The sequence below is a fragment of the Pecten maximus genome, chromosome 7, assembly GCF_902652985.1.
Source record: "Pecten maximus chromosome 7, xPecMax1.1, whole genome shotgun sequence".
Classification (NCBI taxonomy): domain Eukaryota; kingdom Metazoa; phylum Mollusca; class Bivalvia; order Pectinida; family Pectinidae; genus Pecten; species Pecten maximus.
In genome coordinates, this window is record NC_047021.1 from 29,864,794 (window position 1) to 29,881,923 (window position 17,130).

General features: G+C 33.2%; 1 protein-coding gene and 5 non-coding genes across 6 annotated transcripts; 5 read left to right on the forward strand and 1 right to left on the reverse strand.

Moving 5' to 3' along the window:
• Nucleotides 1-5,246: 5,246 nt before the first annotated feature.
• LOC117330523 (G-protein coupled receptor moody-like) lies at nucleotides 5,247-15,045 on the reverse strand. The gene is made up of 3 exons (XM_033888893.1): nucleotides 14,306-15,045; nucleotides 13,680-13,883; nucleotides 5,247-6,624 (listed from the first exon to the last, which is right to left on the reverse strand). The coding sequence occupies exons 1-3, from the start codon at nucleotides 14,439-14,441 to the stop codon at nucleotides 5,978-5,980; spliced, it is 987 nt and encodes a 328-aa protein (XP_033744784.1). The 5' UTR covers nucleotides 14,442-15,045; the 3' UTR covers nucleotides 5,247-5,977.
• LOC117331959 lies at nucleotides 8,437-8,510 on the forward strand. The gene has a single exon (XR_004533708.1). It is a non-coding gene; the product is annotated as a small nucleolar RNA SNORD57 (small nucleolar RNA).
• LOC117331961 lies at nucleotides 10,147-10,221 on the forward strand. The gene has a single exon (XR_004533710.1). It is a non-coding gene; the product is annotated as a small nucleolar RNA SNORD57 (small nucleolar RNA).
• On the forward strand, nucleotides 10,569-10,642 carry LOC117331960. The gene has a single exon (XR_004533709.1). It is a non-coding gene; the product is annotated as a small nucleolar RNA SNORD57 (small nucleolar RNA).
• LOC117331962 lies at nucleotides 11,790-11,864 on the forward strand. The gene has a single exon (XR_004533711.1). It is a non-coding gene; the product is annotated as a small nucleolar RNA SNORD57 (small nucleolar RNA).
• On the forward strand, nucleotides 12,161-12,234 carry LOC117331958. Its single transcript, XR_004533707.1, has one exon. It is a non-coding gene; the product is annotated as a small nucleolar RNA SNORD57 (small nucleolar RNA).
• Nucleotides 15,046-17,130: the final 2,085 nt, after the last annotated feature.

Genomic DNA, 17,130 nt, shown 5'->3' on the forward strand with positions numbered 1-17,130 from the left:
TAAGGATTGTTGTTGTTGTGACGGCGATTGGCACATGGCTTCGCATGTCAGCTATAACGAGCGTGGCGACGACTGTCTGGTATTTTTTTACATTCGCGAGTTTGCTTGTGTACTCGTCAAGTTGTGTCAACATTTATATCATTTAACAGATAAAACCTAGCTTCGTTAGAAAATAAATGAGTGTCCAGGACCGTTTGGGTAATTTTGACCCAAAGTTTAATCACATGTTATTTCGGGTCTGTCTCATCACGTGAAAGTGCCTGTTTTCTATTATTTTTATTATAAAATAAAGCATTTTCTCAACGTCAGACCAAATTCAAACTAAAAACATTTATGTAAGAAATATCAAAGAAAATATATCATTTAACAGATAAAACCTAACTTCGCTAGAAAAAAAGAAGTATCCAGGACCGTTTGGGTAATTTTGACCACAGTCTGATGCGGGGACGGCGAGGTTATATTTTCATATGCCTCTCGAGAGATTTGAAGATGACGTTTACACTTGCAGCATCAATGGAATTACAAAAAATATACACAGTTTTGTTCAACTGCTCCAATCTCAAAACCAAACATATAACTTACGTGCTATCTCGGTCTATCTTGCCACAATATTTGCTTTAAATTCAGCGTAGATCAAGGCTCAACGAAGCGATGAAATCAATATGGCGGCGACTGATGAATTCAGGCTCCAAAACGAGGCACTCCGATACTTTCGGGCATAGCTGATATTTGGTAAGATATATAGACTGTTACCAGTCTATGTGATATACAAGTCTCTGGTCCAGTGAATCTCAACCTCAGAAAATGCTTTTGTTTCTTAAAATGAAGTGCAAGCATTGGGACTGCTTTTCGGGTTCAGAGGTCATTAGATCATGATCACCATTACAAATCTCCATACTATCACTTCTTCATGGGATCATTTAAAAAACAACTAAAATTCTTACGCTCCTCAAAATTTGACTTGAGTTATAAAATTGTGTAGTGTCGATATCCAGCCAGCCAGCATACTTTTGTTTTTTCGGAAATCCGCCTACATTTTTCCACCCCTCTCTTTGAAACTTGGGCTTTATCATCATGATATGTAGCTGTTTTCCTGAATGACACTTTTATAAAAGGTATGTTTCCCTTTGTTTATTCAGTATTTGATTTTTGTCTAGATATCTACATATTTAAACTGATTTTGAAACATTTCAGTATTTGATATTTACTAAAACTGATATCCTGCATTTTCCCACCCATCTCTTTGAAATTTACCAGGCTTAAAATTGTGATATAGAATTGTTTCCCTGAACTGCATTTTGATTCAGGTTATTCAGCAGAAGTTATTGCCCTTCGTTTATTTTGGTATTTGTTTTTTTGTGCGGAATGCATGATCTACATTTTTTAATCAATCTCTTTGAAACTTAGTGGGCATTATATATATTTGCTTTTGACAAAAGTTGTGATTTCCTGTGTTACATTTTATTGACCAATTTTTTATTTTTATGTATCTGAATCTTTGATATCCTCTCACAGTTTTTAAATGATATCTTTGAAAATACAATTATTAGGCTTAATAATAATGATATTAAGGGCTGGTGTTTTTCTTAGTGGCATTTTGATTCGACTTGCCCTTACATGTTTATCACTAGATCCTCACCCTCGGTTGTCAGCCAAATTCTTTCAAATTTGTAGGTTTGCTATGACATGAAATTGTAATTTCTCGGTTGCATTCTGTTTAATCAATCAATATTAAAATCTTGCATTCACTTGTTCCATGCATTTCCTTTTGATATCCCTGAGATGAGGGTATATGGTTCCAGCTCACGATAATCTTCAGAATAACATGTAGTTGCAGGACTCATCCAAAAAAAATAAAAAAAATGGTATGCAAATCAAGTAATTAAAAGAGTTTCTGTATGATGTTTTTGAAATCTGACGATGTAAATAACTTCAAGATTGTTATTTGGATGAAAATGGTTTATAGAATTGATGTGTTACCTCCCTTTAATCACTATCGCGCTTGAAAAGCAATTTAAGTTATCATCATGAAAACGTCATAACTTAAAAAAAAACATGATCAATATGGTAGTTCAGGGCATTTTCTCACTGATTTGGGAAAGGGCCTTTTTGTCTCATTTTGGGAAGGAAAATTGGCAAATTGAAAAAGATTTTTTTATGAGTAAACTGAAAATTTTGGGAATTTGGCTTAAATATGAAATAATTTCAATAGGGAATGGGGCCCATTGATGGCCCGAAAAAGCCCTGTTGGTAAACAAAATCAGTCAATATGACAGTTTGTAAACAAGATCTGAAGCAGTAAACTTTCTTATTGTGTAGTTCCCTGATTACAGTCATGAGTCCTCATTCCCCTAATTTAAATGTAATCTTGCTTCCGATTTCTTAATAAAACCTTTGATCTCCACACTGACTTGGAGGATGATTATGTAATATCTGTAATATCTGGTTTGTGATTAAATTGTATGTGAAGTTCAGATGTTTCAAGGGAGTCCATGTTTTATCATGTGTATTGGAATATTGATTATAACTAATGTTTATTTTGTTGTTTTTCAAATACCAAGCTTAAAAAGAAATTCTTTTGACTTGTGGCATTATTTTCCCCTGACAGATATAGCTCTATATATTAGTGATGGGACATCGGTTGAAAATCTGTTTCGATTATCGGATCACATCGGATAGGACAACCGATGTAGTCAACCGATTAATAATCGGTTAAATCACAAGTGTTTTGTTTCAGTAATTAATCATCATTTTGTTATGTAATGTGTATCAATAATTATCTTTTGTAAGTGTAATTATTCCTATTTCTTAGTTGATGGTGCACATGAATGTATGATTGAATGATTAAGACAGTTACAACAACTGTTCTTTTGGTCAACAGCTATGACTTAAAAAATAGATATTATTTTTTTTAAATGATCCAAAAAGAATGAAGTCCAGTAAAAGTATCTGGATTTCACAGATTTGTTTATAAAACATGAAATTGTCCATGATTATATACTTTTGTTAATAAAGTGACATTTTCATTTTCTACATGGTCTTTGTAACTTTTGTTCGTTGAATTCTAGATGCAAAAGTAGTAGAATACAATATGAGCAGGTACACATATAAAATCAAGAATTACAAAAGAGCAATGATGCGATGCCATAGAGCTTATATCCCATTGAATATGCATTGATGGATATTGCCATTATTTGCATTGGATATTTACATTGTAATTGTACCAGACTACCAGTGTTGGTTTTTTTTTTTTTTTTTATTATTATTAATCATGCATGAAAATGCAATTATTAGCGCTTTTAATTTGTCTACCAATGGCCAAATAGTTGGGACTTCCAAAACTGACAAAGTTTCAGAAACCTATTTATGAGAAAAAATATTATAACTAGCAAAGTTTTATACAACAGATTAAGTAACAACTAATTAACAAATCCACTTTCTTTGATTTAACAAAAATATAAATTGGAAGTTAATTTCAAATATTGTGGTAAACCATAAATTTATCTATTAATATTACAGTATGCAATTACAAAATATAAATAAAAATGTGCTTCTTTGTAGAATGTAGATTGTGTATTGCCTATTGCGAGATTATATAAGTATGCAGGGATTGAGCAATGTGGCTGGACTGTTTCCCTTATACCTAGCAGAAACATACCTCATTACTCAGCTAATATATATAAAATGTGCTAAAACTTATCGTTAAGAAACCAAATGTTTCCTCCAGGGCTACTTATTATCGAAAATAATAAACAGATGGAGTCATTTTATAAGTCTTTCACTATCTAATACTATCAAATACCGAAATGTAGCTACTTGTATTTTTGTAACATTTCTTACAAAGGCGGCAAACAGCGACCGTCATGTCAAGGTTTTTTCTAGAAGGACCCCATTCTTTTTTTTATTTTGCGGAATGCATATATATTCCATACTTTTGACTTTGCCTTTCCAACCCCGGGTGGTCGAATTATAAGCTCTGTATCGGTATCCGTTGTAGTGGCAATTGCAACGGAGTCGTCGACGACAAGGCAGCCGTCCGCCATCTTTATTCTAAGGTTATAACATTAGAGTGACTTCCCTTGATTCGGGCGCGTTCGATGATCGATTCTTGAAAAACGGAAATCGATGGTCGAAATCGAAGGTGCATTCGATTCGTCAACCGATTATAATCGATGATCGGCGCACCACTACTATATATATAGGCTAGCCAAGTAAAATCATTGTTCATAAAAGTTGTTTAATGTAAAAACTTTTAATTATGAAAAAGTGTTACTAGGTAGGGCAGTTTTGATGTGCTACAGCATTCTATGTAAAGATATCGCAATTCTGCTATAGTCAATTCTTCATTTTGTAAGGAGCATAAAAGCTTTCTGTTACCAACAATTGCCAAATTTTGTGTCCATGTTTGGGGTTGGTATCATGATCTATCATTATGTTATTACCCCTACCATCATATATTGGACTGTTTGAATCGCCTTTGTCTGTTCATAAAAAATCAATGTTATGGCCATTTCTAGAGAAGCCCTGGAAAGATGTTTCTGAAAACTTCATATGCAGGTTTCCTTCTAGATCTTAGAGATAAACCTGTCCAATTTGAGATGTAACAAAATGGCCATTAGACAGCCATCTTTCCTATATTTTGACATTTGAAATTTGTTGTTGTTCCCGAGGGATATTTCACCATCTTTATATATGTGCCTGTTCATTTTCAAATTGATCAGAAAAAACAAATAGAATAGATATTATTAGGAGGAGGAAAGTGGATTATTAGGAGGAGGAAAGTGGAAAAGTTCTGTGTTCAACTCAAGTTTTGTCATCTGCACATTAAATATCTGTATGATATTGTCCTGGCTGTGGAAAAGGATTCTTGTCCTTTCAAAAAATAGTCATGTAATATATGCATGTTTCGCCTATTGTAAGTATGTGACCGGGAGGGGTATCCTGCTAGATGTCTTTGGCAGTATGCTTCAGAAAGCTTGAGGTAGCAGTATCAAGTCAATGCAGTTTTTCGCTATCACAAGGAGACAAATACGAATATACCGTAGACTCCCAAAACACACATACACTCTTACATGCACACAGGGAAGGCTATCTGTAGCTGTTGATTTGACGTTAACATGTACAATAGAAAACCGAACCAAATGAATCTTGTGAGGTGTGGAAATATTATATGCATGTATCGGCACACATTGAGTTTAGGTGTATTGATAAAGTATGTAGTTCATGTAATGAAAATAAGTCCTGTATTTCAAGATAACACTTTTATTAGTTCAAAATAAGCCTATTACATGAAAGCATAAATTTTCAACAGTGTAACAGTGATATGGTAACATGCTGCATCCATGGTAACGATTAACGAAATCACAATATATTATCATAATCTAACATCAAACTTATGAATGATACATATATCACAATGTTAACCTCAAGACCGCCAGTAATTTTACATCATGATCATTTCACCCAAATATAGTCAGTGACTAATTATAATAGCCATTATGATCCACCAATCTCGATCCTCTGTACTGAGGTGGAGACCTTGATAGGGTACCCTAATGAAAGTCGGATCATTGATTAATGGTAAATCATTCAAGTGATGATGTTATTATATAATAAATTGCAACAGACAAAAAAAGTTGACAAAAAAACAAGAAAAAAACAAAATTTGAAATTTTACTGGAGTTTTAATGTCGAGCTTCGCTTAGAATGGCTTACATTCACAATAATTGAATATCATCCATTGGCAAAGTTTCTACTGACCGGGCAATAGATATAGTTGGGCTTATAACCAGACATTACAGAATGCATACGATTATTATATATCAAGTTTTTGTAATGTCAAGTTTGTTTTCCAGTTTCTGAACTGCTGGTCAGTGCTTTACTGGACTAGGGATAGGTAATCCAGTTTCTGAACTGATGGTCAGTGCATTGATTTACTGGACTGGGGTTATAGTTTGTCCAGTTTCTGAACTGCTGGTCAGTACTTTACTGCCCTAGGGGTATGTTTTCTGTTTCTGCACAATAATTTGATGTAGGCATTTCTGAACTGTTGGTTTAGCAGTCCATACAACACAGGGTTTAACGCACTGCCGATATATACTGTGGTAGCACAGAACATGTGGAAGGTCTTGGACATGACATGATTCCAGTCTATCAAACCAGTTATAGTGCAAGGAAAATACGAAATAGCAAACACCAAAAATATCACCACCATCATTTTTGTCAGGTGCATCTCCCGTGACAGATTGTTAGTGTCGGTTGGTGTGAGCAGTCTCATGTTGGCCAGAATCCTCCTTGAACTGTTGTACGTCGTCAGGTATATCTTGATGTAGAAATACACAATTAGAACACAAGGAATCCCTGCCCTTACGATCAGCAAAAAGATTTTAAACATCTGACTGTTGTGATCCAGGAGCAGGTTACATGTGACCATCATAGGAACATAACCAAATTTCCCCCACAGTTCAGTTATTGCCGGAAGCAGGAATATGACGGGCAGTATCCATGACAGCGTAATCATTGCCGCTATATTGGTTTTGCTGTAGAGTCTTCGGTATCCCATCATATCCGTCACTAGCTTATACCTATTATAGGCTATCAGTACCACAGTTATTATGGTTGTGCCTGAAACAACAACAATATTACAATCATTGATCAATAAAATATCCTAATTATTAGGGGGGGGGGGGGGGTGTTCAAATTCATTCCCCTAGGACCATCTACACTAAGAAATAAACAACTGAAGCAAATACCTGGATATCTCGTGTTGGGTTGTTGTCCTGACATTTAAAGACCTTGTGAACTATTGTTCAATAGTTTTATGTCGTCTACACACCAGGACTAGCGGCCTGTTGTCAGTTGCATATCACAGGAATTTTATTACTTATATATATAAGTTTTTACATTCAGATTTCATAGTGTCATGTCCACATAAAAGTTCTCCCAATATATGTAGCAATGATGAAAAAAAAATATCAAAAGTTTTATCCTGTTAGAGTTTGCCTGTATTCAAAAAATCCTCTTTATGAATTGGAATTTGTATGATGTATGACAATAATTGCATCTGGCCCCTATAGGTGTAATATAAGATGGTGGTGTGGAATTACCAGGAAGATATATGATGAATGGGATCGGTGAGTTAACATCTAAGCTGTTTATCTTGAGGAGGAGTTCCATTCAAAAACTGACAGAACCAAGATAATTTTTTTTTCAAAGTGTTCCATATATAAATATTCAACTTTGATTGATGAATGAGGCACATCTAAGAACTATTTGTATAATGTATGTTGTAAATGATAGTCTGTCCTAGAAAACAGAAGATTTTGGTCTACGTGTATTGGAGCATGGCCATTTGCCATTTACAGAGGTCACTCATGATCAAGGTCATGACAGAGTGCATGATTTACGGAAATTGCTTAGACAGTGAGGAAAATCAATCTGACTTCTGAATCAATCCTGATAGATATAAATATATATATATATATATAAGATCTGTAGATTTTTAAGGGATTTTGATGATTTTAAAAGAACATTTATAAATGACTTTCCATGATGTACATGTGATCATGATCAGTAAGAGGAAATCTTTGGCGTGAATATATTTTTTTTTTTTTCAAACTCAGAAATTGTGGGGGGCGGTATTGATAACTCGTAGGCTTATAATTTTATAAATGGTTCCGAAGTATAAATACAGTATCGGTTTAGGATCCTATATATTATCTTCTTGGTTGGAAGGAAACCTATTTTCAACTTGCAAATGTACAAATTAATATTCTGAAACTGGATTAATTTAGAATCAAAAATGGCAGAAACTAGGAGTTTACGTGCCTGTTAATAGGAAATCTTTGGTGTAGAAGATTTTTATTTCAAACTCAGGAATTGCTGGGGGTTATTGATAACTACTCTTATTTCTGAATAGGCTTATACAGAATCGGTTTAGAATTCTACATAGTTTCCTCTTGGTTGGAAGGAAACCTATTTTGATTTGCAAAGATAAAGAATAATGTTTTGAAACTGGATTTAGGACTTAAAATGGCAGAAACTGAGTTTAGAAAAAAAAACACTTTAATTCTCAAATGCTACAAGATGCTATGTTTAAGAATCCAAGTATAGCAATTCCATTTTGTTTTCTTTCATTTGTTGCATTTAATTTCAAAAGCCAGTGGATTGACAAATAGTGCAATAAGAGCCTTGAACTCGGGCAAGTATCTACGTCATTAATTTATGCGAAACAAACATGATCTGTGTATGTATTGCTTTGCCTTTACCCTAATTAGAAGAAGATTATCTTCCAAGTCAGAGAATCACTAGAACTTGACAAGTATGTTGGTGAGAGGAAACACCCAGCTGATTTACAGAACAGAGACAGTTCTGTACGGATTCATGCAGAGACATAATCTGTACAGGTACAGCCCTATATGATCTTCAAGGCATGATCTAAAATGATGTATAAACCCTTTGCTTGATATTTTCTATGGAAGCAAAAATAACTGATTTAATGAGACTGATTAGATTTCATGCCTTGATATACGCTGTACCTACATGCATGTATCAATGTAAAGTTTGAGAATTATTTTCTCAAAATCAACGATAAAAAACCCTAAGAGGGGATAAACTCATAGCTCTTAGTATGTTTCCCACTATTGGACAATTTCCATTATAAAATTCATCAGTTTTGAATTTGCTGTGATATTGAAGCTCTGCACTATTTAATAGGAATATTAAATTTAGTTGCCAGTCGTGTTCACAGGCAGAACTTAATCTTCAAAATCGAAAATGTTCCTCAACATAATTTACTTAATGTTTTCTACGAAGGCAAAAATGATTCATTGAAACAGGTTGGATTTAATTTGCTACCATACTTGAAAATTTGTTCACATACAAATTTATTTCTATACTGTAATAGCTATACATCATAAATTTGACAAAGCGTGTTACATATATGGTATGTATTATTGATTTCCACTGTAAAATAACCCTATGCAGAAGATACCAGTAACATAATTTTTTTGTGGAATGTTATAAATTCTATAAATGAAATAAAGTTATCTTGACAAAGCTGATCATTCAATGTGATTGTGTGGGAGCTGGAATCTAATAACATTTACCCAGTCGTGGGAAATTAATGTTAGGAATTAAAGTTCTTTCATGCATATGCATGATGGGTTGTAAAATGGTGTACATGTATTTCGTAACGTTCAACAAAAAAAAATGATGATTAGAAATGACTGTAGCGGAGAAATGTAATAATGATTATACCCAATAGTGGGAGGTATTATACAGAGTTGTACATCCTTTTATGGTGGGCTGTAAAATGGTTTATTTCATAATAAATCAACAAAAATGATAGTGGGAGAAATCTAATAATATTTGGAGATTTACATGGCACTTAAATATTTGAAATCCAAAATGATATATCAACTGCTTGATACTTCAAATGAAAATAAACTGATTTATATGCAACAAATTCATAAAGCTTCTTCAGTTTGGCCTTTCTGCTATCAAGGGCTTCTGCAGGTGCCTGACAAAGCCCAGAATGGCTGCTAAAATAAAGGGCCCAGTGCAAGTGGAACAAGACTGTGTTTATACTAAATATAATGTAATATATATAGACACTACAAATGGTAGTAAACCAGGTTATTGATTAGTATGTTTGATAGGAAATACAATATAGAACATAATCCTAAATTTCTTTGCATTATTGAGGGAAAAACACAATTACACTAAACTGTGAAATCCAAAATGATGTATAAATGTTTTTGCTTGAAATATTCTATGAAAGCAAAAAATAAACTGATTTAATGAGACTGATTGGATTTGATATTTTGGAATTTGACAACCATTATACTTGGGGAGAACAATTGTATTTACCTGCTGTTATATAGTGGTACACTGTATCCTAGATTTAAACAGTAAAAAATAACCACAGACTTTATATATATAGTCAGCTTGAGATTAATGGCTAATTGAGTGAGATGTTTCCACAACATACTGATAGTCATTCAGTAATCAGCAGTAAAACTCAGATTTATGATATTGTTGATTTTTTTTGATTTTTTTTTTACCAAAAATTAATTAACATCAACAGATGTGGTGTACATGTCAGAGATGAACTTCAGCATAATATGTTTTTATTATCATTGAAATCCAAAATGATGTATAAACTATTTGCTTGATATTTTCTATGAAAGCAAAAATAAACTGATTTAATGAGACTGATTGGATTTCAAAATCTGAATTCGGAAATGTTCAAGTTTTTGCATAATTATATGCTTGGATTCAGGAAGATTTTTTTGAGAAATAGCACAATTGTAGAACAGTAGGCCAGATTAATTTATTGTGTTGCCCTCAAATTGTACCAGCTCCGCTGTGGTCAAGATGGTATTAAATCTAAGGTCAGTATCTTTGTTCATTATTGTCTAGACAATACTTTAAATTATGGAAAACAAAAGAATGTATAACTTTGACTTGAAAGTTGAAGTGAGCACAATGTATTGTTATATATTAATGCGAAATTTAATTTGTGTTATAATTATCTTGGAAAAAGCAGCCTCAGTCTGAAAACAAATCCAAAGTGATGTTAAATTGCTTTGCTTGATATTTTCAATGAAAGCAAAAATAACTGATTTAATGAGACTGATTGGATTTGATATTTTGGAATTTGACAACCATTATACTTGGGAGAACTATTGTATTTACCTGCTGTTCTATAGTGGTACATGTACACTGTATCCTAGATTTAAACAGTAAAAAATAATCACAGACTTTATATATAGTCAACTTGAGATTAATGGCTAATTGAGTGAGATGTTTCCACAACATACTGATAGTCATTCAGTAATCAGCAGTAAACTCAGTTCATGACATTGTTGATTTTTTTTTTTTTTTAATTTCAACCAAATATTAATCAACATTAACAGATGTGGTGTACATGTCAGAGACGAACTTCAGCGTAATATGTTTTTATTATCATTGAAATCTAAAATGATGTATTTCTATTTGCTTGATATTTTCTATGAAAGCAAAAATAAACTGATTTAATGAGACTGATTGGATTTCAAAATCTGAGTTCGGAAATGTTCAAGTTTTTGCATATATGCTTGGATTCAGGAAGATTTTTTTGAGAAATAGCACAATTGTAGACCAGATAAATTTATCATATTGCCCTCAAATTGTACCAGCTCCCCTGTGGTCAAGATGGTATTAAATCTAAGGTCAGTATCTTTGTTCATTATTGTCTAGACAATACTTTAAATTATGTAAAACAAAAGAATGTATAACTTTGACTTGAAAGTTGAAGTGAGCACAATGTATTGTTAATGCGAAATTTAATTTGTGTTATAATTATCTTGGAAAAAGCAGCCTCAGTCTGAATACAAATCCAAAGTGATGTTAAATTGCTTTGCTTGATATTTTCTATGAAAGCAAAAATAACTGATTTAATGAGACTGATTGGATTTGATATTTTGGAATTTGACAACCATTATACTTGGGGAGAACAATTGTATTTACCTGCTGTTATATAGTGGTACACTGTATCCTAGATTTAATTTAAACAGTAAAAAATAACTACATGTACAGATTTATATTCAGCTTGTGATAAATGGCTAATTGAGTGAGATTATTTTCACAACATACTGATAGTCATTCAGTAATCAACAGTAAACTCAGTTCATGACATTGTTGATTTTTATTTTTATTTTTTCAACCAAAAATTAATTAACATTAACAGATGTGGTGTACGTGTCAGAGACGAACTTCAGCGTAATATGTTTTATAATCAAGGAAATCCAAAATGATGTATAAACTATTTGCTTGATATTTTCTATGAAAGCAAAAATAAACTGATTTAATGAGACTGATTGGATTCAGAAAGTATTTTGAGAAATATACCACGTAACGTCGTTTTGTAGAAAAGACCAGATTAATCAATTTATCATGTTAATTGCCCTCGGATTATATAACTACCCTGTGGTCATCAATATGGTACGAGTTTAAGGTCAATATCTTTAATATTTGGTCATTATTGTCGCAACAATATTGTCTATTATGTACTGGTGATACAAAAGAATGTTTGATGTACGTCAACGAACACAATTTATTGTTAATGTCAAAATTAATTTGCGTTTACAATTCTCTTTAGAAAAAGCAGAATACAAATTCAAAGTGATGTTAAATTGTTTTGCTTGATATTTTCAATGAAAGCAAAAATAACTGATTTAATGAGACTGATTGGATTTGGATTTGAATTGTTATAGAGGTACAGTATTTCCTGTAGTATGATGCATACCTTCAAATGAACTTGAATGTAATGCATTTATGAATTATACTTCAGATGCTTGGTAATACAAATTCAACGTGATAGTGATTATTAGAAATAGTTCTTGAATGAATATTACATTGTACTACATGCTTTTAATTAAACATTTCCAAGGATATATTTAAGCATTGAACGGCTTTCAGTTGGCATTCATATTTTCAGTTGGCATTCATAGTCAATATGAATGCCAACTGAAAGCCGTTCAATGCTTATATTTACCATCTGCGATTTTTTATTTGTCGTGCGATTTTTTTTTGAAATTTTCAAATTCAAAGTTCGGTTGGCAGTTCATAAGCTGGTGAACTCGCAACTGAATTGGTAGGGTTATATAGTGGCAGTGCCATACAATGGTAAATATATATCTATGAAGTATCTCAGATAAAACATAATCAGTATGTACTACAGTATGACACACGGAAGTGTCTGCTACCATATGGGCATTGTCGGGAGTCCGTGGCAGCTGTCACAAAACTTAGCACTTATAAACAAAATATGATAATATAAGCCTAGTTTAGTGGTCCTGATAATGAAGGACTTGATGTTAACATGGTGGTTTATCAATGAAAATGATAAGAAGTTATTTCATCTGTATGCTCAATGGAGCTAAGAAAATAGAGGTCACCACTGGAGTAACTCGATCCCTCCGATCACCTCACATTAAAAAACACGCCTTGGGCATGTATCATAGATGTACATGCCATCATACAGCCAACTACAATTATACTTTCTTTGAGATATTGAATTGTTTCTGTCAAGAAATACTGCCAATTTTGTGAGATATGTGTTGGTAATAATTGGAATGATATAGGCTTGGCCATTGGACAGTAGAACTGTACACGGCAGCTAGGGTCTAAGATAAGGTCAATGTTCTAAAAATGATTACTGTACAAATGGTTCAAGTGACCGGCAATTTGTAAGGTTTCCTGAATTTCTGTACATACTTCTCTTTCAAGGTATTAATGGTGAAGATTCTTTTCAGGGTAAAAATATATATAAAGCTATCATCTGGAGTTGTTTTGTTTAATGATTTAATTGGGAAGATCTTAAATCTTACATATATACAACACCATAGGATTTTTGAGTTTCATATTAAGATATTCCTTATTCTAGGCTTTCCTCCTTTGTAATTTGGGGGAAATTGGTGAAATGGGAAAGAAATTATCAATTGCAGCTTTTAAGAAGTTAGCTGTAGAGATATTTGATGATTTCAATTAGGAATAATGTATTGTAAAGTCCATTACTGTCCCCAAAAGCCTTCCAAAAGGCTTTGATGTTACCCAAATTTATATCTTTAGCATTGAATCAAATTAATAGAAATCATAAAGAGACATTATTGGATATATTTGATAATTGATCTCACCTGTTAGGGTATAGCCCATGAATCCGACAAATTTACAAAGGGTTTCCTCCATATACCAGCCATCGGTGATGAATGTGTAGATGTTAAACGGCAGAACACAAGAGACAAAGATTAAATCGGAGATGCTGAGGTTGATGATGAAGTAGTTGGAGACAGTTTGCAGTTTCTTGGTAGTTTTTACGGCAGTTATCACCATCACATTGCCTGTAAATTTAGGAAAACAATATAAGCAACACTTGGCTATACTTTTCAATCGATAAGAAAATGTATTCTGTCATCTGCAAATGATTTTAAACAATTTAATGTTGGATTAGAAATCAGTATATATATATATGCTGTTATTTATAGCTGTCCTTGGAAATAATGAAAACTGCAATATGAAAATTATTAATCATCTGAACTATAGATTGAAGATTTACAATTATGTATTAGTCTCACAGATCAGGTATAGTGTAGTATTGTCTATGTTTGTTTGATTGTCGCTTCAAAAGTTTAAACTGAATATATAGCCTCAAAAATAGATTTTCAGTTGAAAAAGACAATTTAATCAACAATATTAAAATAATTGACAATGCAAAACCATTTCAATGATAAAATTCTATAAAGGATCAAAGTGGACTGCTTACCTATAAAACCCATAAAGATGATGACAATGATGATGCCTATGACTACCCATAGATACACATTGTCTCGGTTGGATCGTCTCGCGCTGACCAACTCGCCTAAATCTGTGGAAGTGTTGAACTTGACACTATAATGCATGTCTAGAGAGTCTGTAATTCTCCACAAAATACTTTTCCAAACATGAAATCTTCACAAGTACACTAATAAATTGATGATGTCACAAACAAATCAGAATTTATATGTTCCAGTTCTGTTTTATCTGTTGCAAAAAGATGTTATTAAAGAAATATTTTTTTAATTTTAATTTCCAATTCTATTCCATCTACACTGTTCCATACAATTCAAGAGTATTTTACTGTTAAGTCATGTTGATTGTCCACTTGTATACCGCTGACCATATTAATATACTATACTGAGTGGGTATTGAGAAACACCAGTGATATAAGGCCTCCTGGACTGGTGGAATCACTGCGGCTGTCGGCCTGTCACTACTACGCACTGCCTCCTGGAGACGGTTTATATTAGCACCGCCCTTTACTCTCCACTTTCCTATCACTGGCGTGCTGTTGTCTACGGCTATAATCATGTTTGGATATTGCAGCTTTAGATTCTATCTTAAAACTTGCAGGATTCCCCATCTTACTTGAATGATCTAATCCGGTAATGATTGTGTTGCCAGTTTTGTAAATACCAGTGGCATGCCAGTGTTAGAAAAAATGAGTTGACATGTTATTATTCATGTAGTATATAAAAAAACATCATAGCATGACTGTTTTATTGGAGAAAAATATTTCTATGGAGAAAATAACGATAAAGAGCTTTTGAAGTTGTTTACTGACAAATAAGAAATTGGAAACATTTAACTCGCAATGACAGATAATTTAGATTGTACATGATAAATTTTCAAAATCATGAAAGTTTGAGTCATGTTTACTGGGTCTGTGTGGTAAGATATCTTGATTGTGTTGCCTTTATTTTACTTGGTATTTTTTTCAGTAAAAGTCAGCATTTTCATATCCCAACCATTGACAATTGTTTCAAGTTCCAAGTCATGATGCTGTAGTGAAACCATCATATGTATGCTTGGTAGTATGTATACAATTACTGTCTAACATGTAACAGGTGCTTGTCGATAGTTATGTATATGGGGTTACTTTTTCTGTGGCAATGACGAAGGCAGCATTACCAACATTTAATTCTGATAAAGTTTTGCATTGACAGCTGTTGCTAAAAAATTAGAAGCCCATATTGACCAAACTTGGTACATAGCTAGATCACATTGTGGATATCTTCAAAATATAAAGAAAAATTCATGATCCAATGACTGTGGAATTGATTTAGGGATACAAAACGCAGAAAAAAAAGATCAATTGCCTGTAAAAAATCCTAACGTCAACAACAAATGTCCACAGGTGAAAATAAAGATGGCTGTACATGTATATCTAATTCCTATTGGACTTACTGCACACACATGCAACCTGTTGTAATGTTTACTTCATGACATCTACCAGTATAACCACATAACTTTCAGCAATACTCAAAACACCAACAGAAAAGACAAGTCAAAACTTGACATGAACAATATGACCGTTTTTCTTAGTCAATAAGGATGAACTTGATAATCGGGTATTATTCAATTTCATGCTGGAAGCAGAACTCTTGGGTCCCACAAGGAAATGAAAAAGTGTCTGTAATGTGAATGTAATTAGGATACCAATAATACATTGGACATTTGTCAGCATATTGACAGTTTGCTGGAATCTGGTAAGAATCAATCTTAGGCCACAACAGATAGGTCTGTGGTGTAGACAAAATTATATAATAAATTGAGTGACTCATTTATTATGAATTGTCTGAGGCTGACAATAACACTTTTGGCCTCAATGTGGATGATGCATTGTATAACTGTTTAAATAACATCTAAAAATCTTGAAAAAAAACCTTGTGCAATTTTTAGCTCACCTGGTTCGAATGACAAAGGTGTGTTTATAATGCTATATACCTTGGCCTCTATATGTCGCCCTCTGTCCATCCAGTTGTCAACAATTTAACAAAAACCACTTCTTAATTACTAATTGGAAATAAACCTTATTTGACAAGAAGCATCTGTAAGTGGTGGGGCCAAGGGAGGACCCAAAGGGAGCAATTTGGCTATGTTGCTAAAACGACTTCTTCTGTAGAACTTAAAATTAGTTGTGGATATTTGACTGGATGCATCCCAAGGTGGTGGCCATGGGGATTCATAAATCTACAAATGATGGGGCTGACCCTTCACGGGAATGAGTGGAGGGACCAAAAAGAAGCAATTTGGCTATATTGATATGAACGACTTCTTGGAACTAAGTAATGGATATCACTCATATTTGACGAGAAGATCAGTCTGTCATAGAACCACTAAAGATCATTTATTGGTGGGTGACAAGATCCCTCTTGGATCTCTTGTTTTGCAAATATTGTCCTTGGGCCTTCTGATATTGAATGGTATATATATATATTCTATTGAAGAAAATTAATTGAACTTTCTTTGTAGGATTTCATTTACTCATTAGCAAGCCATATGATGTTACACCTTCAAAATCCTTGGTAATATATCGAAGAAGATGTAAAATCAATACCTTTTGTGACGTTAGTGTATCAGTTATTGAGCTTTGTAAGTTAAGTAGAAGTCGCTGAACAGCAGATCACTTGGGTTTCCATTTTATTTCGACGTCTGGTATCCATGTGTTGACTAGCAATAATAGAATCATATGTTGTATTGAGCAATTCCCTAAAGGTCATTACCCACTCTAGACTGTAAACAACCACAACCTGTCTGAATTCTGAGCCA